Below are 26,670 nucleotides of genomic sequence, written 5' to 3'. Positions count from 1 at the left end.
CCATTGTTCTCACCACTTGATTCTCCAGCAAATACTCTCCAGGAAACCAAATTTTACCTAACGCAAAGCACACTCCATGCGTAGCGATCTAGTGAAAACTAGTCCGGAACTTTCCATCAAAAGCTGTTGGATTTCCGCCAAAAAGGGCTTTTTTAAGTGTAGCACGTGTCATGCGTGTAAGTTTGGGGTCAATACCTCTTCATACACCACTTCTTTTTCCAATGTGCCCATCAAACTGACAGGACATTTCACTTGTCGCACTGAATAGGCAGTGTATGTTTTTAAATGTGTATGCGGACTTCGATACGTAGGGAGTACCAAACTTCAGGTTCACGCACGTTTTTTGCAACAATTGAGGTCAACTGTCAATTCAGACCCGACTTACCCAGTAGCGAGACACATCAAACGGGAGCACAATAATAATCTGTGTGCTCCAGTATTATGTGATCGATAGTGTCCCACAGAACAAGCGAGGGGGTAACAGGAAAAGAATTTTGAGACAGTTAGAGACAAAATATATTATTGAGCTCGATAACAAATCTCCCAGGGGGCGCAATATTTGCGAAGATTTGCACTACTACCTGTAATATATCATCTATGGACAACCAGTAATTTTAACATATAAGCCTTGTTGCACTGCCTTTTCATTTATCATACTCATTTTTTCAAGTATGGGCCACAATGGTGTCATATTTTCATGTTTTTAGTCTCTGCTGTACGACCGTTTTTTAGCCATTTTTCCATTTGTTTATATTTTTATGGGTAGGATGGTTTTATGCATTTTAATTGGCGTATTTTGCAGTGACTCAGTCTGACTGTCTTTTGATTTCTATTACCATCTTGCAATTACGGTTCGGGTAACATTTCGGCTTTGTCTGCCCATCTCCATTTCTAACAAGAGGGATCTCTTGGGATTATTAGCTTGGGGGGCTCCCCAGGTGGGGATTCATAGAATCCAGCAGAATTTTGATGATTATTTAAATTGTTCTCTGTTTCAAAACATATCAATTTATGATGTTTTGAATGAAATAACTTGCTGCCTTCTCTCTTGGAACATCTATAAGCACACTTATTTTTAGCCCTGTTTGGGTTTTTGAAATTTTTCTGCACTTCGCACTTTATTCACTTTCTTTGGGCCGTTAACCGTAGGTAGGGCAAAGATTGCTTAGCAAATGTATTGTGTACACACTTATGATTAAGATGTCAAATGCAATAACTTTATTCTGTGGCAGTCTTACATTGAGTATTGATTATCTTTGTATTTGTTCTGTAATTCATTATCATGATTTCGAGTATTTATACTGTAACTATAAAAATAACATAGAAAATGTATATTTTAGATTCTAATGACTTTGGTTACATGAGGATAGTTTTTGCACTGTCATTCACCTTATTGCTTCTGTTGTCAATACATTGCTATGCGTGTTGCCAGTGCCGTAATGTGAACTACAAATAGTATTTTTTCTATGTTCACTATTAGTTGGGTGTGGGCCCATCACATGACCATCTGGGTGGGTTTTAAATACTTGTTGTATATCACAATGGTGTTTATGTGAGCAAGGCGACTGGAATTGCCGAAACGTGTCTTATATATAAATAAAACACCTAGTGGCAGCCTCAGCTAGGTAGTTATAGTTAGTTAAGCCGTTCCTTAGGAAAAGCATTTTTTGTGTTGCTAATATTGTTAATAACTTAGCCACAGTTTGATGAATCTTCACGAAAAGTTTCAACAAGGTGCTTCTTTGAGTAGTTTGTGCATAGAAAGTTTTGGGATGATCCATCAAGCATGTGGCCCTGACATGACCTGGGGATCATGCTGCACTTTAAAAAGTAGCCTCGCTCACACCACTTAATCTGTGCACTGCTGCATTGCTCAGAAGCAATTTAGCCTGTGGCGGGCCTGGGAGACTCGTTGTTATGGTGACCCTGCACAGTGGGAAACATTGTTTCATTTCTGTGCCCAAAAAGAAATTGCCCTGCCTCTCACAACCCCACCCGGCCTCTCTGAGGCACAAGTGTGCTGTTGAATCGAGTATTATTGTGAACAGTGGTCCCTAGATGAACAGCAATGGGGTAGGGGGAATGAATATAGACCCGGTCAGTAGTATATTTTTTTTTGTTAAAGATATTTTTATTGAGAATACAGGAAGGAAGATGTAACAGAAGAGAGAAAGGATGGAAACATATGAAATGCAAAGAAGAGCCCTCGCAGGAGCTAACTCCACATGACCAAGAAGCAGTAACATTGATGAAGGGTCGTACTGCGTGACCGCACTAGGCAAGATAAGGCTCAAAGTCCGCCAGTAACAGCGTCGAACCCCCCAAAGAGCCCTGGAGGGGCATAAACCCAAACTGGCACCAGGCAAAAGCTGTCCAAGTCCGAGGCTCAGTCGACCAGTTCCAATAGCGCCTCCATGTGTCTTGGCCATGAGAAAGACATTGCAGCGAGGTCAAACAAAAAAAACCCCACTCCCCCTCTGGAAAAAACAAACCAAATCCCCCCCCAAAGGCTCCATCCATCTATCAACCCCCCTCCCCCCAGTGGTGGCAGCCTAGCAGCAGGCATTCGCTCAAACAGTGTTCACACCTGAAACAGATGTAAGGCGCGTAGGGTGGGTGGACAGACCGCCGATGGCAACCCTCGAGAAAGAAAGCGGACTAATGGGCCCCACCTGAAAATGAAATTCTTAAAGTCACTTCTGAAAATATCAGCCATACGTTCCACACTCAACAGCTTCCACAACTTAGCAAACCAGAGGGAAAGTGCAGGGGCCTCCTTCTTCCATGCTGCAGCCAAGGTCACCTTGCAGAGCCAAAGGATTTGTTTATCTGCCTTGGTCTGATGCTCCAAAAGCGGGTCCCGAAGACCCAGGAGCACGAAGCCTATGGAGTTCGGAATCGGGTAGCCCAGCATTTCCCTGATATGAGACAGTATCTCCTCCCAGTAGGGGCGTATGATGGGGCAGTCCCGTCCCACCAGATATGGCGAAAGTCCCCAAGGAAACCACAGCCCCGCCAACACCTATCTGATGCAGAGGGAAAAATCTTTTTCAATCGGGTCGGGTACAGATACCAATCCAGCATTGTCTTCATATGGGCCTCCCGAAGATCAATAGAATGATTGAATTTGTGTAAATCATGCCAGAGGCGGGACCACTCCTCGTCGGAGATATCTCGCCCCAGGTGCTCTTCCCACAGACCCATGTATCTAGGGCGAGGCGAGATAGCAGTAGTCAATAGCAGATCATAGAGGAATGAAATCACCCCTTTCATAGATGAAGTGTGGGTGATATAGGATTCGAAATCTGTGGGAGGCCTCGTCGCTGCATCCCGCACCTCTGGTGACAATGCCCAGTGGAGCAGTTGGGCGTGCCGGTAACGCTCGGTAGGTAGCACCGCATAGTCACGCATGCAATTATGGAAGGTGAGCGGCTCATACCCATGAAACAGGTGTGTGAGTGCGTGGCAACCTCCCGCCCTCCACCCATCAAAGGGCCCCTCAATGAGAGCCGTCGGAAAGGCCGGATTAAAGTGGATAGGCGTGAAGGGGGATGGGAAGGAGGTCCACCTCTCGTCACTAGAGACCGAGTCCCAGACCTTCAGAGTGGTACTCGTAGGAGTGCTGATGTAGGCGTTGCGAGGCCGATCCCCCTTCGCCTTCCACACCAGGTCCCATATCGATCTTCCCGCCACACTCCTGTCCATATGTAACCAGTGCTTCTCCGACTCCATTTGGGTCCACTCGGCCAGCACCTAGAGTTGCGCCGCTTTATAATAGAGATGCATGTCTGGGAGTCCAACCCCGCCCTTCTTCAAAGGCCGACGCAGCGTAAGAAAGGAAAGTCTAGCTCGGCCTCCCTGCCAGATATAGAGCAGAATCATAGATTTAAGACGCCTAAAAAAATCCCCCTCCAAAGTGATAGTGAGAGCTTGGAACAGGTACAAGAGCTTGGGGAGCATCGTCATCTTAATGGCATGCACGCGTCCCAACCAGGAGATGAACATGGGCTTCCAATGATTAAGCTCGGTCTGTATCTGAGTCAGCAGGGGAGGGAAGTTGGCCGCATATAGGGTAGCGACGGACGAGGTCAGCCGGACCCCAAGATATTGTATGGAGGAACTAGACCATGACAGGGGCGTGAGCGTTCGGATGCGGTCCACCTCAGCGGGCGGCAGCGTGAGGTTGAGGATGTAGGATTTGCCAGGATTGACCCGAAAACCCGCCACCATTTCGAACTGGGAAAGCACTTCCTGCACACGTGGGAGGGAAGTCCCCGGGTCTGCTAGTGACAATAGAACGTCGTCAGCAAAGAGGGATATTTTATGCGGTTCCCCCGAAAAGGGGAGACCAACAATATCCGGGTCCTCACGTACCCTAAGGGCAAGAGGCTCGATGCTGAGCGCAAAGAGTAGAGGAGATAAGGGGCAGCCCTGCCTCGTACCCGGGGATGTGCAAAGAAGGGTGAAACATGGCCATTCACCATAACCCTCGAGCATGGACCATGGTAGTTGGCCCGAAGCATACCAATAAATTTGGGAGAAAAACCAAAGGCCTGCAAAGTACTAAAGAGGAAGTTCCAATCCACCCGATCGAACGCCTTTTCAGCGTCGAGGCCCACCAAGACCGCTGGGATCTTAAAGCGATTAGCCTTCTCGATCAGGTGAATCAGCCTTCTGGTGTTGTCGTGGGTCTGGCGACCTTTTATGAAGCCCGATTGATCGGGGTGAATAAGGGCAGGCATGAGGTCCTGGAGCCGGGCAACTAAGATAGAAGAGTACACTTTAGCATCTACGTTTAACAGGGCTATGGGCCGGTACGATTCACATTTAGAGGGATCCTTCCCGGCTTTGGGAATAATCGAGATCATTGCTTCCGCCATGGTGCCCGTAGTTTGGCCCGCCTCCCTCATGCCATTGAAAAGAGTCACCAAATAGTCCCCCAGCTGAGACGCAAACGTTTGATAGAAGGGAGCCGTAAAGCCGTCCGGGCCAGGCGCCTTCTGCGGTTTAAGGGACCGAATGGCGGTCAACACCTCCTCCCTAGTGAAAGGGGCCTCCAAGAGTTCATTCCATTCCTTGGAGACTTGCGGGAGTGGAGAAGCCTCTAAGTATTCCCGCTGTTCAGCCGGCGCAAGGTGGTCTGCCGAGTAGAGGGCGGCATAAAAGTTGCCGAAAAGCTCGGCCTTGATCGCATCCCTATGTTCCACAGCGCTGGAGGGCATCCGGATGCCACCCACATATTCCCTCTCACGCTTATCACGGAGCTGCTGCGCCAGATGTTTCCCCACTTTGTTGCCTTGAGCATAAGAGAGGCGCCGTAAGCGCAAGAGGGTATACTCGGCCGATTATTATAGTGGGCCCTGAGTTTACCCCGCACCGCAGTAAGAGGGCGAAGGGTCTTTCGAGAAGGATTCTGCTTATGCGCAGTTTCTAGTGTCGCCAGCTCCGCCTCCAGCGCCTCCCGTTCCTCGCGCCTAAGCTTGTTCAGGGCGGAGTTCAGAGCAATGCACGTGCCCCATGTCGTCGCCTTAAAGGCGTCCCATTGGGTGAAGACCGAGGTGGCTCCAGCTTTGTTGAGCTCAAAAAACTCACCAATGGCCGCCCTAAGTTTTTTGCAGGATTCCTCATCACGCGTCAGGGAGATAGGGAAGTACCATTTGCGGTGTGGGGACGTCTCTGGGACCCAGGTCAAGCACGTCGCCAAAAGACTGATCTGACACAGAGAGCGGAAATATTTTACTGTCCCGCAAGTCACCCTGTAAAGACTGATTTAGAAAGATGTGATCGAGAAGTGAATACGTGTAGTGAACATGGGAATAGAACGTGTAATCCCTAGTGTGGGGGTGGAGGGCGCGCCAGCTATCAAGAAGGCCTAGACTGACCAATGTGTCACGCAACTCAGGGGAGAAGAGACCCGCCTCCGTCCTCTGCTGATGCGAGCAATCAAGACTTTTGTCCCAAACCAAATTAAAATCCCCCATCACTATCAATGCTCCCTCCCCAAAGTCCCCTACCTCCCTCAGAAAGGCCTCAAGGAACCCATTCTGGCCCGCATTCGGTGCATAGACAACCACCCACGTGCAAAGCTTACCCAGGAGCATCCCCTTCACCATCAGCCATCGTCCCTCCTGGTCACCCCGCACCCCCATAGGCTGAAACTGAAGTGTAGAGCGGAACAGAAGTGCCACCCCTCGGTGCTTAGTAGTGGCAGAGGATTTGTAAATCAGGGGGTACTGCCTGTGCTTAAGCCTAGATTCGTCTTTACGGGCCAAATGAGTTTCCTGCAGACCCACCACATCCAAATGATGATCAAGAATATACTTCAACACTTTCTGACGTTTTTGAGGAGAATTAAGGCCTTTAACATTCCAGGAGCCTACCGTAACAGGCATCATTTAGTCAACGCCCTCCCCCCCGCTCCAATCAGTGCCCCCCATAATGCCAGAATCAAACCAAATACACTCGCAGTCACACCAAATCCCCTGCCGCCACCACTGAGCCCATTCCCAAACAACCCTTCCACAATCCAAAGGAGCCTCAAAACAATATACAAAAGAGAGAGAGTCAGAACTAGAAAAAGAACAATGAAAGTCGGACATGACCATAAGGGTCAGGGGTAGAAGACCCGGGTAATGCCCCCCTCGAGTTCAGGGTCGGGGTAACCCTCCAATGGAGCACGGTCCCTCAGAGTACCTGAGATGGTAGAGCCCCCCCGGCCCCACGGGCCGCTGTCGGGGGAGCCTAGGCCGCTGAAGAGCTGTCCACCCGGCTCGACTCTGTCACCAGGGCCAGCGAAGCCAAAACCTCTCCCCTCTCACTTTGGCTCGCCGATGGAGTCGGACCCTCCGCCACACCATGTCGGCCCACTCTCTGCCACACTGGGGAGCGGGAACGGCGGCGTCTTCTCGGGGAGGCGCTGGCGCCCGCCGACGCAGCTGCTTCCTCCATGCCTAGGAGTTCCCTGGCGGCTGCTAGAGATCTCACTTGCAACAGTCTATTCTGCCCTCTGAAAAGGAGCCTAAAGGGGTGACCCCAGGAGTAGGACACCCCGTGCTCCCTCAGGAAGGCTGTGATCGGGCGTTAGTCCCGTCGTTTTTGCAGGGTGGAAGCCGCCAGGTCTTGAAAAAGCTGAGGGTTGTGCCCACGAAAAAGCAAGTTGTTGGTGTCCCTCGCCTTCCGCAGGATTGTCTCCTTCAATTGAAAATCATGGACACAAACAAGAATGTCAGGTGGCGGCGAACGCGCACCACGCGGCAGTCCAACCCGGTGTACTCTGTCCATGCGAACCTCTGTGCGGTCGTCCTCCGCCAGAATTTGCAGAAACAAGGCCTCCACATACTCCCGCAAGTTCTCACCCTCTCCTTCCCAGGGTACCGCTCGGATCCGAATGTTATTACGGCGGGACCGGTTTTCCAAATCTTTGCAGTGGGCCTGAAGATCTAAATTCTGCTCGCGTAGCCGGAGCATGTCCTGCTGTAGCTGATGGACGTCACCATTGAGGCCCAGATCATGGTCCTCCAGGGTCGCAACCCGTTCTCCGATGCCGTCCATGTCCCGACGGACCTCACGGAGATCGGAAGCCAGTTGCGACTTCAGTTCTGCGATATCGTCTTTGATAGATGCAAAAAGTTCAATCAAGAAGGCCTTCGTGACTGGGCCCTCTCCGTCGTCCTTGGCCGGGGACTTGCTAGAGCCGGGGGGCGATCCGGACGGCCCTTTCCCATGACCATCCTTCCCTGGCTTATTCATGCGATTCCTCGTCGCCATGGTGCGGTGCCTTAACCTACTTCTGGGCTCCTCGCGTCCTCCCGGAGCGTCTCGGACAGCAAGCCACGCTCCTTCACACCCTCCGCGATCTCCGCTCCGTAGTCACCAGGAGGCCGATGCGATCAGAAGGCAGCACTCGCCGTGTCGCTCAACGCCCGTTGAATCGCCCCCAAGGCATAGAGGATTAGGGGCAAGATGGCACCTCCTCTTCTTCCCACAGCCTTCCACGCTGTCCAGCAGCCGCTAGACAGGTCGGCGCCTCCTCGTCACCTCCGCTCAGGTGCCAATAGCCGGATGGGTCACTGGGGCGCCAGGTGGGCTCGCTACAATCCCAGTTGGGGGATCCCACAAAGCAAGCGCTACACTAGTCAACTTGCTAGGGTTCAGGGTCCCCTCGTGCTAAGAGCCGATGCAACCCAGGCGAGGCTCCGTAGGCCGCTCCAGCGCTCGTGCGTCACCACTCCGACTCCTCGGCTAAGTCCGCCGTTCCAGGTCGTAGCTCGACGGGAGAAGGCTCAAACGCAAACAGGGCACCTTAGTGACCCCAGGAGAGTCAATTCCGGAGCTGAAATCGCAATGCAGCTACACAAAGCTATGAATGGCTGGGGGTGCCGGAGGAGCTCGCAGGCACGTCTTACTCCGTCGCCATCTTGACCACGCCCCCGTCCTCATGAGTAGTATATTTTTAAGACTTGTACAGCCGGACAGAGGTCTGATATTTAATATTTTGAATCAAACAAGACGAATAAAAACAACCATTCAAGTGGGACACAAGCCTGCATCCTACTTGGTCAGGAAGGACAAACAGTGGGGAACACAAAAGGTTCAGGCAGAGCTGTACGTTTGTTAAAGACACAATTTACAATATAACAAACAAATCACAAACAAACAAATCACAAAGAAACACATTCAGGAATGTACAATTGCCTGTAATAAGCGTTGACAATTCCCGCATAGATAGAGATAGAAAAACGGCTGATGGCACAGTAGGCGAGTAGAAGAACCACAAGGAAGTTCCGGGTGTATGCAGGGGAAAAAAAACAGACCGCCTAAGGCGATGGCGAGATGTTATAAAAAAGGTGACCCATACAGTGATGGGGAAGGGAACGCTTGGTGGCGTGTAGTCGAAATTCAAAATGAAGCCGCCAATGCCGGCTTCTGTGTGCAGACACAGGAGCCTCAGTCCAAGTTCCTGAAGGGCAATCAGTGTGTTCCAGTGTTCGGGATGCAAATCAGTTGGATCGAGTATGGCACGTCGGACGAGGCAGCTAAACTCTGAGTCATTGAGTGAGGGTTTATTTTCTCTAGTCTCTGGCTGCTGTATGAGGCTGCAGAGCGCATAAAATTAATGTGATATGATAGAATGGGACAGCCTTGAACTGCCATTTGCTGCTTCGAGATGCATTGCAGCTTATGACAAAGCAATTTGGCAAAGCACCTAGCCTCGAAGACACTACAGAGACTTGAAGACTGACAGGTGATTCACGCACAGTCTACAGACTCTGCACCGACTTTATGATCTAATCTAAGTGCCATGTGCTAATCTAAGTGCCATGTGCTAATCTAAGTGCCATTTGCTCAACATAACCATACTAGGGTGCAATAACTAATGAGGAGCGCAAATCTTCAGTGCTGCATGCCCAACGCTGCAATCCCAATTTTGGACTCGTTCCAGTGTGTTTTCCCCCGATACTTATTTTAATTGATGTCAGAACTGCTGGTCACTGTACTCGAGTGGGAAGCGCAGGCATGGCAACACTGGAGTATGGTCCTGGCCGCCAATCAGAATCATAAACGGGTGCTCTAAGCCCCCTCCTCCCCGCCTGGTGATAACTGTGAATAGCCCCCTGTACATCCTTAGTGGCAAATAGGAGGCTGAAATGCCCCAAAGGTGGCACAGTTGTTCCCTTACTCCATCAGCGCGAGGATCAACTCCCAGAGACAATCCCAGTGCTGGCCAGTGCTGTTGGAGTCCTGTGCACAGAACTACATGCCTAAAGAGTCCTCTATGATCTGGTGCACACAGGGTTTAAACTGAAATGCTTTACAATACATATTGCGCCACACCCGTAAGAACTGCCTCAATTGTAAAAATAGGAGTGGAAGTGAAGAACGCCACCCAGGAAAAACCGACAGGCCGCAGTAGAGAGATTACCCCAGGGCAGGCAGCAGTGAGTACCCAAGTGGACTACCTTAATGGTAGCCATTCTGCAATCAGCCCATGCTTGAAAATACACCATGTTGAGTGGAAAGGAAGGACGTGGATCACATCAGATCACACTGGATAAATACACACCGCAGAAAAACAAGCATTTGCAATGCAATAGGTCTCGCATTAGGAAAGTTTGAGCTATTGGAATTGTAAATGACAAATTTTTTAGTTAGGTTTTGTTTTTGAAAATAGCGAAAGTAATAGCTTTGTCATTTACAATGCTAATAGTTATAATTTTTGCAAATGTGACACATATAGCACTTGTAATGCAATATGTGTTGTATTTACGTGACTTACATGTATTGATATTACAAATAACAATGGCTTTTAATTTTTTTTTTACATAATTAATACTTAAATAAGTCACTGTACCCTACTTTCATACACACAGACTTTGGTGCCATGTCAGTGCCATGCCACTGAACCCTACTTGCAAACACAGACATCGCTGGCATTTGAATGTCACACCAGTGTACCCTGCTTGCATACAGATGGGCCTCTATGGCACGTAGGTGTCAAGCCACTGTCCCCTGCTTTCCTACACATAGACTTTGCTGGCATGTGTCACGCCAGTGTACCCTGCTTGCGTACACACAGACTTCACTGGCATGAGTGCATGCATGCACACAGACTTTGTTGGCATGTGAGTGTCACGCCAGAGTACTGTACGGGTATACACAAAGACTTTATTGGCATACACAGACTTTGCTAGCATGTGAGTGTCACGCCAGTGTACCCGAATTGCATACACTAAGACTTAGCTATGAGTGTTACGCCAGTGTACTCTGATTGCATGCACATCGACTTTACTGGGATGTCACACCAGTGTACCCTGCTTGCATACACAGTCTTTGCTGTTAATAACACACCAGTGTATCTTGCTTGCATTCAAAGTGTTTGCTATTAATATCACACCAGTTTACCCTGCTTGCATTCCAAGTGTTTGCGGTTAAGAACACACCAGTGTATCCTGCTTGCATTCAACGTGTTTGCTGTTAACACACCAGTGTATCCTGCTTGCAAACACACAGACTATGCCGTCATTGTAACCTCACCTCATCTGCTTCAACTCTTAGAATTGTATGCATTCAACACTAAACAATTGGCACGAAAAACTAGCCCACAGTGGCTCTTTGTGCAGCACATCTGCCATTGCCTTAGTGCCAGAACGCATATCGAACCTGTCTCAGGACACACACAGGCTGGAGTGGAAAGGGACAGGACAATGCATAAAAAACGAAAAGAAGGGCCATGCTGATGCCTGGAAGATTAAGGAGGAGAGAAAATGAAAAGGAAAGACGCGACTTCCATATCCTAAAGGAAGAGAGGGCTTGGCATTTCTAGGAAGGCTGTTCTGAAAGTCGCATACAAAGCACTACCAATATCGAGGATAACGCAGACATCTTTTCCATACCACCCTGCTGTCTCGCGCCTATAAATAGCGGATTTGGCACTTATTAGTGAATTTGTAGAACTCGCTAACAAAGCTGGAAGGGAAGCTATGCTTGACTGTGAATAATCTGCACACTGCGGCATCAACACTGACTTCTCCTTGTAAAGCTAGCAGCGCCGGTTCATTTACACCTGCGCGCAGCTCGCGCCACGGAGCCGCGCGCGTTCACACTCATTCACATGCCTCGCGGGTTAATGAGCAGCGTGTTCAGCCCTTCATTTACTTCGCAGCTGTAGAGGGGAAAGCGCACAGAACTGCCTCTCGGACTCCGTAGTTTCAACTCTACCCTTGTGTCTAGCTGTCTGCCACTAGCTTCAATACCTATGAAAGACGGCGACTGAAATTCATTTAAGGAGGCAGAATTTTTTTTTCAAGCAAATAGAGGTATATTTTATTCGGACTGTAAATGATAGTTGTGTATACGAATGATGGGGCATCGCGTTTAGTGCACTCTTACAGGTACGCAGCGTACGCGGAGTTCATGGAAGCCTCCTAAGCACACAGAGGAACAAGGTTCACTGCCTCACGATGTTATAGCGTCTTTGTATCTCGGAATTTAGAAGTCCCAAATTATTGTGTGTCCTCTGTCCTGAGAATTCCGAGCCAGTGAACCCTAAGATTCTGTGGGTCTTGTGGCAGCAGAGGGCGTGGTATATTTTGCCATTTCAGGCGAATTTGTGACAATGTGACTTGAAGCAAATGCGTCACCAGTGAATAACTAGTTGGTGTAGGCAGGGTCGGATTGGGACAAAAATAGGGCCGCACAACCCAAAAAATGTGGTCCATATTGCACGACCTCTTACAAACAAGCACTAAGGGGTGTAAAAAATGCCTTGGGAGGCAGGCGCCGCCGCGCTGCCTGCGGCGACCCGGAAGCTCTTGGCCGGCCGGCCAATCCGCTCGCGGCCGACCGGAAGTCCCGCCTCCCGAGGTCCGCGGCTGCCGGCGCATGGAGCGCCCTGCCGTCCGAGGTAGCCCGGGTCCCCAGGAGGGGGCCGGGGAGAAGGAGGTGTGTGGCGCCTGTTGCGGGGCTCCTCTGACCTGAGGGAGCCCCGATTTACATGAGGAGACGCGCCGCGAGGAGCCCCGCCGGAAGAGCGCAGTTGGCGAGTGGGGCCCAGGGCTGAAGCGAAGTCCGTGCGTGCGCGCCTGTGTGTATGCCTGTGGGGGAGGGGAGGGGGGAGGCAAGGGAGGGGGGAGGGAAGGGGGAGAGTGTGTGCGTGCGTGTGTGCGCGCGTGGGAATGTGTGTGCGCATGCGTGACTGTGTGTGATTGAGAGAGAGAATGCGAGGTAGGGGATAGTGTGCCTGTATGTGTGCCGTGTGCCTGCGTGTGCATGCGCGCGCCTGTGTGTGTGTGTGTGTGTTTGTGTGTGTGTGTGTGTGTGCGTGCGTGCATGGGGGCTGCCTGTGTCTGTATTGAGCAAGGGCTTTGCGCATGCGCAGCTACCAGGCGCTCGCTCCCGAGGTGAAATCTGACCTCGTCAAAGCGCGCGTCTGGTAGCTATCCTCATTCCTAAATACGGGCCACAATAGGTCTGAAGCAGACACCTTCAATGCTCACGCATTGAGGGTAGGTCTGCTCGACCTAACCAGGATGTGCAAGAGGCCAAACGGAGCAGCCTCCAGCACATACACAAACGGCTATCGAAAAAGATGAACTCACTCTACACTATATAATAGGCACTATCAATAACGTTCGTACTTCACTAGAAACACGAATAGACACTGTCTCAAGAGAGGTCTCCCTCATTAGAGCTGGCCTGCGCAAAATGGATGACAGAGTCCAGGAAGTGGAAGACACAACACAAACTCTAAACAAGTAAAAGACCTGCAGACCATGGCTAAGGTACTCAAAACTAAACTGGACGACTATGAAGGCAGATCAAGAAGGAACAATGTGTGTTTTTTGGGGTGCTTGAGTGAGTGGAGCGACCTGCTGCGGACTTATTTGTAAAAGGCCTGATCCTGAAACACCTGAAACTTTGTGGACTATAAAACTATTTCTCGATTGAAAGAGCCCACCGAATTCCAGGTGGAAGGCTAAAGCCAGGGCCCTCACCGTAACCCCCACTCCCTCCCCCCAGAGTGATATTGGCTTGAGTCATTAACTTTTTAGATCGAGACGTCATACTAGAGACCGCACACAGCGCCCCACACGTTTGCTATGAAAATAACACAATCACATTCTTTCCAGATTTCACTAATAACGTACAAATACAAAGGCGCAGCTCTTCTACGTCAAAAAAGCCCTCTGAGTCAAAGAACTCAAACTACTCAAATACGCCATGCTTTTCCCAGCTACGTTAAGGGTGGAAGTAAAGGGAAAGAACTGGTTGTTCTCAAAACCAGAAGAGACATGGCAATGGCTGGATGGCTGGCGGACAGTTGGAAACTAAAGCCCCTTCTGGAAAAGGTCAAGACGTCTTTGGACATGTCAAACATGTACGGACTCTAATATGGAGAATAACACCAATGTAGAAACAGAAACTAAGAAAGACAAATAGCAAGGGAACTTGCCACACAACGAGTTGGATATGTAATCCTCCGATCACACAGATCACCACAGACTGATTTGCATATAGCCATGTCTGAACTGGGGTGGCAGAGTGGGCTAAAGAACAGTGATGGATAAAACCCAGATCTCTTGACTGGGTGTGAGTGTCTGATTGATTCAGAGGCCCCGTCCATCACCAACCCCTTTTGTACCGCTTTTGGCCGCCATAAGTGTGGCAGGGTATGCGCAGACGTGAGTCCCTTGCTCACTTTGCCACTGGATTCAAGCAAGCCGGGCTGAAGAAGGCTGGAATGCCAGAAACCGGTCCTCAGAAGCTTGTTTCCGGTCCAGGGAAGACATGGCTTGGCAGTTCGGGCTGCACTGTTCCCATGAGGCACGGGGTCAGACTGATTTGCATATAGCCATGTCTGAACTGGGGTGGCAGAGTGGCCTAAAGAACAGTGATGGATAAAACCCAGATCTCTTGACTGGGTGTGAGTGTCTGATTGATTCAGAGGCCCCGTCCATCACCAACCCCTTTTGTACCGCTTTTGGCCGCCATAAGTGTGGCAGGGTATGCGCAGACGTGAGTCCCTTGCTCACTTTGCCACTGGATTCAAGCAAGCCAGGCTGAAGAAGGCTGGAATGCCAGAAACCGGTCCTCAGAAGCTTGTTTCCGGTCCAGGGAAGACATGGCTTGGCAGTTCGGGCTGCACTGTTCCCATGAGGCACGGGGTCAGACTGATTTGCATATAGCCATGTCTGAACTGGGGTGGCAGAGTGGCCTAAAGAACAGTGATGGATTAAACCCAGATCTCTTGACTGGGTGTGAGTGTCTGATTGATTCAGAGGCTCCATCCATCACCAACCCCGTTTGTTCCCCTTTATCATAGGGCAGTCCAGGACAGATCCACAGGGTAGATATGTAGCAAAGGGGGGCACATGAGAGTGAAGACCATTTAACATCCGATCGGTCTATATCCCGCCAGCACTACAGAAGATAGCTCAGCCAGACCGGAGCAAACAAATCCCTGAATGACCAGACAGTGATCTTCTATTAGGAGGAGACCTGAATATGACACTATTGTGGACAAAAGGACCGAAAACCCATGAGATGCCACTTAGGTGCTCGCTCTAGTCTGGCAGGCTTCCTAACGGCATTGGGCCTGGCAGACGTCTGGAGAACGCACAATCCACACACATCGCAATTCATATTCCACTCAGGGGCACACAGTCAGTCACGAATATATCCAAACACTAGCCGTACTTCATTTCAAGGAAGTGCAACACTTTGCGTGAGGAATAGGAGACCATTCCCCAATATGGGCTTGCTACACTCTGGGTACAATACCAGCTCGAAAAACAATCACCTTAAATCCTTGGTATTTAAAACTTCCCCACATACAAAAGGGCCGGACTCAGACCACAGAGTACTACTTCAAGGAAAATGAGGGTTCTGCTGAGTCTTCACAGATTCTCCAGGAAGCATTTAAAACTGTAATTGAAGAACAGGCACTCATGCTAACTGTGTGCCATAAGAAGGACAAGAAGTCAGCAGTGACAGAGGTAAAGAATGGCATACTACATAAGGAAGCACAAATGGTCAACTCAGATAATGAGACTGCCAGATACAACCTGGCCATAAAGCGGAAAGAATACAGAAACTTATTGACGTGGAGACAGCCAAAAGAAGAAACGTGGCGGTGCAACACATACTACGAGACGTGGGATAAAGCCAGAATACTATTGGTATGGCTCGATAGACATGAGCGGGCGGACATATGGGTGGCCTTAATTAGAACAGACCATGGAGAGACCCTGAAAGACCCACATGAGATAGCGGAGGCATTCACAACACACTTCACACATCTATACTTGCCCAAGGTGTCCACCACAATCGGCGACTCTAGAGAATTACTGACCAAAACTCCTCTCCCTACCCTCACCCCTGAATATAAATCCTTACTAGATAGCGACACTACAGATGATGAAATAATTGCTGTGATATTGAGTATATAATCCGGGAACATAGGGGGCCCTACCTAAAGATCAGAGATTGGCCTCCAGATCAGTAATATACAAACAGGGCAAACCAGCAGATCTCTGCAGTTCCTATCAACCAATCTCACTGCTAAAGGCGGAGGTTAACATTTTGGCCAAACTACTGGCAAACCAGACTCCTACCAGTTATCACTAAACTGACCAATCTGGCTTTATGCCACGGTGAAACACAGCACTTAACCTGTGCCGCCTTCAGGAAGTGTTGGGAAGAACTGGGACAATCCAAGGAGGATGCAGTGATATGGCCACATGGCATTTGACACCATCAAGTAGCCTTACCTATTGGCCCCCAATACATGGCATGGCTCAGACTGCTATATGCGGAAGCACAAGTAGTGGTGAATGGCTGCACTTTTCGTATGTTTCCTCTCAGATGAGGGAGACAACAAGGGTGTCCCATATCCACATTGATCTTTGCATTAATGCTGGAAACACTGGCAACTTGGATAAGAGGAGATCCACTGATCTGAGGGCTGTGCTGGACCAAGGGATGGGAAGATAAAAACTCCTTATACCCGGACGACATACTACTATATGTGGCATCGCCTCACTCCTCCATAAGTAGGATTCTGTAAATCTTAAACTTCTGAAAATACTCTTGTTATACCCATGAACTGGTCCAAATCCATACTATTTATTCTGCATGGCTCCACTCCAAAGCGGCCACCGGTGTGGCAGTGATGGTAGTAACTGATGGCTTCTGGTACTTGGGGATCTTTGCCACAACCTATCCAGACCTCTTCTATAAACACAATCTGCTAGGCCCCCTAACAGGATTGCAAAGCAACAAACAGCACTAGAGATCTTTGCCACTGTCCTTGCTAGGCCAAGCGGCCCTTTTTAAAATGATGGCATTGCCAGGATTTCCTATACGTCCTGCAAAACACACCATTCTAGGTTCTTGAAACATATTTTACGGTCATTGAGAGCGAGATGAGAGCTCTGTTCTGGCACAGGAAGCCCACGCGCATTGCAATAAAGAAACTCACGAGGATGGTACGATGGAGGGATCACTTTACCTGATATCTGAATATATTATTGGGCTGCCCTGCTGGCAGTGGTCAACCAGTTGGTACACAGATCATGCAATGACCCAGCATACCAGATGGATAGATTACTCATGGGCCCCAGAGGCTATAGTCAAGTTCTAAACATCAAACCCTAAACATCCACATCTAGCGGGCGCAACACAATAAACTATGAATCTCTGGCACCGAGTGACCAATAGGTTGGGATGGTGTAATAAAGTGACTCAATCTATGCTCCTCTGGGAGGCAGAAAGACTCAGTACACTAATTAAATGCCTAGGATTTGACAAATGGGACATGCTCGGTATGTAAAGTCCTTACTTGTGTTCTTTCAGAGTCTGCCATACCACTTAATTTCTAGCAGTGGTTTTTGATGATTATGTGATTCGAACATTTTGTTACATTATGATCTGTATGGAGAGAACTTTCCTTCTATTCACTAAAGAAATTCAATAAAACTTTTGGAACAAAAAAAGAATTCTGGATGTATCACAAGTTCATCTTTTTTGTTTTTCCCTGACCTAACTGTTATAATCTCCCTTCTCCTTCCATGTCCTCTGCTTTCCCGGTTGGTATGTTCTACCCTCCCCTACTCTTGGTACTACCTGGGAATGATGACAAGAGTGCACTTTAGAATGTTGGGGACTGTGGGCTGAGGACCACCCAGCTAGGGAGCCTGGATGTTTGTCTTTCAATAAACTCACGTTTCCTTTCACCTGCCTTTGTGAAATTATTCTAACAATTTGGCGACGTCTGGAACTGGGTGCTGTGCAGGGGACAGCTACAAATCTTCACCCCTGTTTTCGTCAGCCTGCTTCTATTGTGCGTCCTTACCTTCTGCTTCTTCGTGAGAAATTGTGGCTGCTGTATCCTTCATCCTCTTCCAAGTGTGTACGGTGTCATTTCTGCAAGGCCAAAAGGTGAATATTTGCCAATGTTCACAACCAAGGCATTACGGAACTTTCCAGTGGTGTCGATTGGTTCTTCATCATTTACGCATAATGAAGCATATGAGTGGTTTCTCCTCTATTTTCGCTTCACAATTGTTACCACATCGAGTGCAGTCCACGAAGAAAGACGCTTCCAGTGGAGGTGCTGGTCGTCAGCGCAGGTTTGCTGTCAGCGCTGAAGAGAGCAGCGTCTCCTCCCGAGAGGATGTCGATGTGAGGAAGGTTCCTGGTCAGCGCATGTTCCCTAATCGTGCCGCCTATCAGCACAAATATTCTGGCAGGAATCGTCTCAGGAATGCCAATCGTGCAGAGTTTCCTTAAGTGTGCAGGTCAATTGTTCTTCTATAGTGCCACAACGGTCTTTCTTCAAAAGGAACAGCTTTTCACACCCAGCAAGCAACATAATCCTTTGGAAAGTTGCTTCACCTTTAAGTAAGTGGTTATATCTACACGCTGGCAGGCACAACTTGCTGCAGTGTTCTAGTACTGTTTTAGTGGTGTAGTCATCGCTGGCAGGCACAGCTCTATGCCTGCAGTTTTCTGTAAATCATTTTGCTGAGAAGTTTTTCTTCCTCCTTTGTTGTATTCTCGTCTCTGCTAAGTTTTGACTCCAATTCCTTTTTCCATTTTTTCTCCATCTTTTGTTCCCTATTGTATATCACAATAATATTGGCAAAATGTCTGTCACAAACATGAATCAAACACCTCCATTTCTAAATGATGAAAGGGAACCAGAAATTCCGTGGTATAGGTGGCTTAAAATGCTCCATTCATAACCAATTGCAATAGGAGGAGAAAAATTTTCTTCGGTGAGGAAACAACACATATTATTGCATCATTTGGGCACACAAGGGAGGAAGATATACGGAGACCTTGCTGATGGGGGTGAGGAGGAAGGTGATGGTGATGTTGATGTCTTCACTACCACTCTGAGGAAACTAGGTGCTCATTTCAAGGACAAGGTTAATGTAGTTGTGGAGCACCATAAGTTTTTTCAGAGGGTACAAGGAAAAAATGAAAAGGTAACCTCATACATAGCCACTCTGAGGCGACTCTCTGCCACTTGTGAATTTGGGGCATTTGCTGATTCCCTCATCAGAGATCAATTGGTTTGTTGCACCAATGATCAGAAGGTGCAAGAGAGGTTGTAGTCCAAGGTTAGAAGAGGATATGGCTATAGCAAAAAGTATTGAGCACACTGCTTTTTGTGTTAAGGAAATGAAAGTTAAAAAAGTCAGCATCAGAAGAGAAACAGGTTAATAAAAATAAAGATGAGGATCATATTCTGAAAAGTAGAATACAAGAGCAATGTGGGTGAACCGAAGCTTAAGAAAGAACATTTCAGATGCTACCGATGTGGTAATGCCAATCATCTAGCTAATTTCCCCAAGTGTCCTTCCAGAGGAGTTCAGTGCAGGAAACATAACTCCAAAGATGTAGGCAAAGGTGTACATGCGGTCTATGATCAGGCCACGGAATCTGGAGACAACAAATTTATATTTCAGGTACACACTAAAGATGAAACCATTAGTTAGCCGATCTGTAATATACAGTTGGAATGGAAAAATGTCAAGGCTTTTGCAGACTCCTGCTCCCCGTACACCCTCATAAAGGAAAATACTTTTCAAAGTATGTTTAAGGAAGGTGAAAACATGTTCGGAAACCCTGATGTACATCCAGGGGGGTACAACATAGATCCCATTACTTTAGTAGGGATGGTGAAGATTTAAAGACAGACATACTTTTGGTAAGGTTTGCGTTACTGAGAAAGGGAGTAACTTACTGGGGTGGAAGCACCAGAAAGAGTTAGGCATCATGTGTTGCTGGTTGACAGGTCCTTGACAGGAAAAGAGATATTCAATGAATTTCCAGAGGTTTTCAATGAAAATGTGGGTTTGCTTAAAAGCTACATGCATAGAATTAAACTAAAAAAAAAGATGCTGTTCCAGACTCACAAGACCAGGTCCATTCCTTTAGTAATACAGGAACCGTTATAAAAAAGAAGTGGAGAAACTAGTTGGGCTGGGCATTATTCAAGTAGTAGAGAGTTCAGAATGGTTGGCCCCCATTGTTATTACTTCTAAAAAAGAGAGTAACGAGATCCGCATGTGTGTGGACCTCAGGAGTCTCAACGCCAACATTTGGGTAGATGGCTACCCACTTCCTAAAATCAATGAAATGTGGTCTGTAATAAATAATGCCAAGTATTTTTCTGTACTAGACCTCACTTCAGCATACCATCAAGTTGCATTACATCCCGATTCTCAAATCCTCACAGCATTCACCACACCTTTTGGCACCTACAAATTCCTAAGGATGCCGTTTGGGTTAGCTTCGGCTGCATCAGTTTTTCAAAGAATAATGCAACATGTTATGAGGGGCTAGGACAAATTGATCTGTTTCCAAGATGACATCCTTGTGTATGGATCGGATGAGGAAGAACACAATTATAATTTAAGAAAAGTGTACACTAAACTTAGTGAGGCACATTTCACCATCAAAATGAAAAAGTGCAAGACTGGAGTAGCATCAGTTTCATTTCTAGGTCATACCTTGTCCAGTGAAGGCATGAAATCTAAAATGGATCTATGGATCTCATAGACGCCGCGGTAGAAGCTCCCACTCCCGTCAACAAAGAGGAAATAAAATCCCTGTTAGGATTGGCTGAATATATGTTCAAATTCATTACAAAATTCTCACATCTAGTACAACCCATCAGAGACCTATTAAAAATAGAGAATACATTTGAATGTTTGCCCACCCATAACAGTGCATTCATGGAGCTCAAAAAGGCTACTGCTATGGCACCCTGCACAGAAAACTTTGATAGTACCAAAGACACATTCCTCACTACTGATGCCAGCAATAGAGGCAATGGTGCCACACTTTCTTAAATGCAAGGAGGGACAGAGAAAATCATAGCTTTTGCCTCCATGACACTCAAAGATGCAGAAATCAACTACTCCACAATTGAGGCCTTATCTTGTTTTTGGGTCACAAATCACTTAAATAAAATTCTATGGGGCATACCGTTTGCACTCAGGATGGATCACAAACCTCTGGTGTTATTATTCTCTTCTAAGGACATTAAAAAAGCTACACCCCACATTGGTAAATGGCTAGTGTCTCTACAAAATTTCAACTCCAAAATCGAGTATGTTCCAGACAACAAAAATCAGGTGGCTGACTGTCTTTCATGGTTACCACTCGACAAAAACATTGAAGAAAGTACAGAAGAATTTGAAATCCTGCAAGTAAACATTCCTGCCATTCTAGAAGAGGAATGGAACACTCATGTCCAAGGATGATACCCTAAGAATGGTTAGAGAAAACATCATTAAGGGTTGGCCGAAGAAATGTAGTGACCTCCCTGCTGAGTTACAACCTTTTTGGAACGTCAGAGATGAACTGTCGATTGCAGGGATCAATGTGTTCAAAGCAGACAAAGTAATTACCCCAGAAGAACTCAGGGAACACATCACAGTAATAGCTCATGAGGGCCATCGGTAGAAGCCTTATGAAAAACAAACTTCGCTCATTATATTGGTTTCCTGGCATGGACACTTGCATAGAGGAACTGGTTAAAGGGTGCCATGATGGTGGTCTCGGCGACAACACCAAAAGCACACGGAAAACAGCCCTGGAACCTGTTCAAGTGCCTATTAAGGCGTGGGAGCAATTAGGCATGGACAATATTGGCCCCCTTCAAATCCCAGGTCTACAAGTGAGATTCATTATAGTGTTAGTGGACTGTTTTTCCAAATGGATCACTCTTAAATTTGTTAATAAAGCAGGCACTGAAACAAATATCTTTCTTATCTGACGTTTTAGCTAATGAAGGCATTCCTCATACGCTCATCACCGACAACGGGGTGCAGTTGGTTTCAGAGGAAATAAAGATTTTCTCACTAGTTTGGCAATAAAACACATTTGCACTCCACTTTTTTGTTCTCGTGGGAATGGGTTTGTGGAACGCTGCAACAGAAGGATCAAAGAATCGCTACAATTGGCGAAGGTTGCACGCAAACCCATTGTTCAGTCCATTAAAGACACCATTTGGTCATATCACATCACACCTAACAGTGTGACTGGTCACTCACCTTTTTGTCTTCTAAGAGGACGCAAACCAGGATCCAAACTTACACCCAACAGTTTAATTGAAGACACTCGATTGTAAGGGATGCCATGTTAACCAAGGAGAGAATTGTTTGCCACAAGAATAAGTAAAAACAAGCTTATGATTGCAGATTCTGAAGTAGATTTTACTTTTTAATCCTTTGGAGCTGAAAAAACTAGTAGTAACTGCCCTCCCGCTATCTAAAATAGATTTTTGTAAGGGTCCGTATATTAATATACAGAAACAACTAATTAGCAAACAATAAATTTGGAAACTCGTTTATTGCTCGGAATACCGAGACAAAGGTCAGTGGCCAAGGTTCTAGAGGAGCTTCATTGGCTGGCTGTTGAGAGGAAGACTTTAAGGCAATGTGCATCGTCTATTAAGCCTTACATGGAGAAGGCCATGACTTTTTTAAGATGAACTGAGCAGATATATTACCGCTAGGCCACTTCGATCATCCACAGCAGCCAACCCTAAAGTGCCCAAGTTTAGAAGAATAAGTTTTGTTATGGCACAACCAAACGGTGGAATACCCTACCCCTCAATTTAAAGACCAGGGACTAGATGTAGGTAAATCTTTTTTACCAATTCTAAAATACTGAATTTTACTGATTCGGTATTTTAGAATCGGTAAATTAGATGTAGGTAATATTTTGGTATTTTTTACCGAATCGGTAAGATTTGGTTATTACCGAATCGGTATTTACCGATTCGGTATTTGCCATTGATTCCTATGGGCCTGGAGGCCCATAGGATTGAATGTCAATTACCAAATCGGTAATTACCGATTCGGTAAATACCGAAAAATTAAAGGGTGGCAGGGTGTCACTTTGACACCCTGTTGCACCCCTGATAAGTGCTTGTGTGCCATGTGGCACAGTGCCCTAAGGGCATGTATGTGTGCCACATGGCACAGGTGTAACATATATGCATTTACATGGGAATTCGTTATTTCCCACCAACTAATAGTTGGTGGTAAATAACGAATCCTTAAAGCCCTGTAGCACTGTTTACAGTGCTACCTACATCTCAAAACACAGATTCGGTAAATTTACCAAATCGGTAATTTTACCGGATCGGTAAATTTACAGATTCGGTAAAATTACCGATTCGGTAAAATTACTGAATCTGTGTTTTTTAATGCCCTACATCTCAGTATCCAAATACCGGTCGGTAACGGCCGAAAATCTGTATTTTTGGCCGTTACTGACCGGTATTTGGATACCTACATCTGGCCCCAGTTCTTCCCTGTTAGTTTTTAGGAGGAATTTTAAGACCTGGCTTTTTAACTTAAAGCCTCAAATATAGTTGTCATAACTATCCCTCTGATGTGTTACCAGCTCCAAGGGCATTCGAGTGCTTTATAAACTTATTATCATTTCAAATCCAGTATAAGAGAACATCCCATGGCCTGAATACCCAAATATCTGGAAATGCTGCTCAATATAGCTCTGCAACAGATTGTTGAGAATAATTTAAGTTCAGTGATCTTCAAGGCTCAAAATGACATAGCACGATGGTCCCACCTCAACTTATGTATTTGCGTAAAAATTACAGTACTGCCATATTATACTTATGTAATTGCCATGCTTCCCTCTACAAACATGACCCACAGTACTAGCCTGTACTGACAATCGCATCAAATAATTTGCATGAAGTGGTACATCCCAGTCTGAAATATCAAACTACACTCTCACTAGCACACAACAGCCAGTGGATTACAAATGACTCACATACACACTTATTAATTTGCACAGACACTCACAATTGATCTACTTCCTACCTTGTATGGAAACTCCAACAATCTGGGTTCTGCTAGAAAGTGCGGCCTTAGATGGTGTCAAGGGCCTCACACTTCTCCATAGTCCATACAGACAAACTGCTACCCCTGGCACTCGTCAAGCCTGTCCTGCAAGCCACTCTATTTGTTTAAAGGGCAGCACAAAGAAAACTAGCAATCATCAACCTGGATCAACTCACTACAGATGACGTGCTCAAGTGTTTTGGAACTTTGCGAGCAGAATGTGCACTACCAGAGTCATGTTGCTGGTAGATATTGTCAATTGGCTCATTTTCTGTGAAGATCTAGAAAGACCTGTTACCCATTCCACTGACTGCATCACCTAACATGAGATTATTTAGGACTTGGAAGTCATACAGAGACCAACAGCTAGATGTACAAAGCTATTTTGAAGTCGCAAAACGGCCCAAAGGGCAAAATCAGGCACTTTTCAAACGCAAAAAGGCACTTTGTGATGTATAAAATTCAACCTGTGATTCGGTAACGCAATTTGCAATGTTATAATTAAAAAATGCAAAAGAATTTTCTAGTCCATGATGGTACCTTGTAGTTAAAATTGTCTTTGAGGCTGATTGGAACACCATAGAGAAGCCCTTTGTTGTCCTGTTTCTTCGCATCCTGAAGCTGGGCCTCGCACTCTGGAAGGAAATTGGTCAAGCAGTTCACATCCTTGTGCACTTCGAGGGCCTTAAAAAGATAAAGTTTCATCAGTATGTTACACAACAAGTCGATCAACACATCTTTACTACTCTTAATAATACACACAGGCAAGAAGTCCCTCAACCAAAGGGTTATGGCCTAATTACTTACCGATTGACCATCTTTATGACACTCAGCCAAAGTCTTTCCTCACTTTCCTACGTCCCCATCAAAAGTTCCTTCCCTCATGCATGGTTTCATTCAGAGGAGCAGAGGCGTGGGGGGGGGGGGGGTAGGGGGAGGGGGGTTAACCTTGTACGGAGCACCACTAGGCAGACAAAGACTAGTAAACCCCAACAGTTGTTGTTGAGGTCATTTGCCACTGGTGCCCTTGGCACTGGCCTTGGTTCTGCAAACGGGGACAGCCTTTCTGCACTTGACTCAGAGTAGCGAGGTCGAAGGCTTCACAGGAAGGTAGAGTAGAAGACAAGACCTCAGAACTTAGTCAAACAACAGACAACAACGTAGTGTTCAGCCCAGTGCTCATCTAAATACTACACAATCCAATTAGTAAGTTATACAGCATTGCCATGAATTGCATTTTAACCATGAGGCACTATACTTTCCCGGTAACAGTCCTCACTCACGATGTGGTTGAGATCCTGCTATTATCATCCCCACTTTATTAGGGCACAGGGTCAAGAGCAGATCACTCAAAGGTTCTTAGGAGCCAATGGGACAGCTCAGTTAAATGTCTTTAGCTGCTTTTGCACAAAAATACTTAAGTGGGTGCAACAGAGTTGCCCTTATGTCCCAGTCTCTCTCTTGTACGGAGCTGCAGCTGAGCCCTGCAGCTACTGGTTAGTTATCGACAGCCATCGGAGCTGTACGACAGCTATGGGTAGCATCCCTGGCCTCACGGGTGGACTCTTTGTGGTGTACGGATGTTAGTGTAGCACCTAGAAGGCGAGATAGTACCCATAAGCAAGGATATTGCAAAAGAGTAGCACTACAATAGTTAGTTTCCCAAAATACATCTCGATAGAATATTCAGGGTTTAAATCATGAATGGTTAACAGTGATTAAGATGTCATTATCATGGTCAGCAACCAAGAACAGAGAAGTTCAGAAAGGAGGGGTCACTCTCAAACCATCTGGCACCAAAAACTCATCTTGATGCGGGTATCCCGGTCACAACTGAAGACATCACAGTCACTCAGCCCATCACAAGCAACTAAGTGTTGTGTTTTGATTTAGATACCCGTACGTAGGTTTTCCGAATCATGCCCTTATATAGGCACAACTCACCTTGCCCTTATTTAGGCATAATATCCGAATCCTTATTTAGGCATCAGCCATGCTAGCCAAATACAGGCATGGTCACCTACATCCGTCCATCCCACGTCACAACGAGTTCTTAGAAACCAGACCCTTAAGCCAGTGGGACTTTCCCTGCTTGGTTTATTGATTTCTCCAAGAACTCATTTATTATGCATGAACAACTATTCCTTAGGGGTTCATTCACTCTGCCCGACTTAACGTCAATGCTAGCATTCCTAGGCACCTTCCAGGTATAAATATACCTTCACTTACCATGGCAAACCACGGCTCGGCTACACAGCTAGATACGGCTCACCACGGCAAGTTCGGAAGGAATTTGAGTCTCTGCCTGACGCACTGACCAGACGCGGTCATCCTGCTCGCAGAGAATCCAGCTTCCAGTGTCCTGACTCCCTTCGCGCAGTGTTAGGGATTAAGATCAGGAAAGAGATTCCCACCTCTCTCATTCTAAGGTATGGAGCAGACTATAACCTAGAGGGACTCTTGGCATATAGCAAAACTATAGAGTACCATACTATAGAAAACAGCACCTACTTCTTACCTTATATTACACTTAGGTTAGGTACACTGGGGTAGAACTATTTAGAAGCACTAGACGAGTATACACTTTTTTAGCCTGGGTTATTTATGTATGTTTATATGAATATATGTTGTTGCTAAAAGACCATGCTATTGCTGTTTTATTTATTCTTACAGCTTACACTGTACATATTATATTTCCCACACTGTCTTGCGATTGTAGCAGCTCGTATCTCTTGCACGAGAAATAAGTCTGTTCAATAAATCCTTTTATTGAAACGCC

At 46.8% G+C, this 26,670-nt stretch overlaps 1 protein-coding gene across 1 annotated transcript in view; it reads right to left on the bottom strand.

The window, feature by feature from the left end:
* The window catches only part of LOC147747101 (vitamin D3 hydroxylase-associated protein-like), a 374,791-nt gene that overhangs the window by 231,112 nt on the left and 117,009 nt on the right, over positions 1-26,670 (bottom strand). The window contains exon 3 of the mRNA XM_086952349.1: positions 24,432-24,575. Within this exon, the coding sequence (XP_086808475.1) occupies positions 24,432-24,575 (144 nt within the window). The remainder of the gene's footprint in view (positions 1-24,431; positions 24,576-26,670) is intronic.

Source organism: Lissotriton vulgaris, chromosome 1_1 (assembly GCF_964263255.1).
Source record: "Lissotriton vulgaris chromosome 1_1, aLisVul1.2, whole genome shotgun sequence".
NCBI classification, from domain to species: domain Eukaryota; kingdom Metazoa; phylum Chordata; class Amphibia; order Caudata; family Salamandridae; genus Lissotriton; species Lissotriton vulgaris.
Note: the sequence above shows the minus strand (reverse complement) of the source record. Positions and strands in the feature narration are given on the sequence as shown.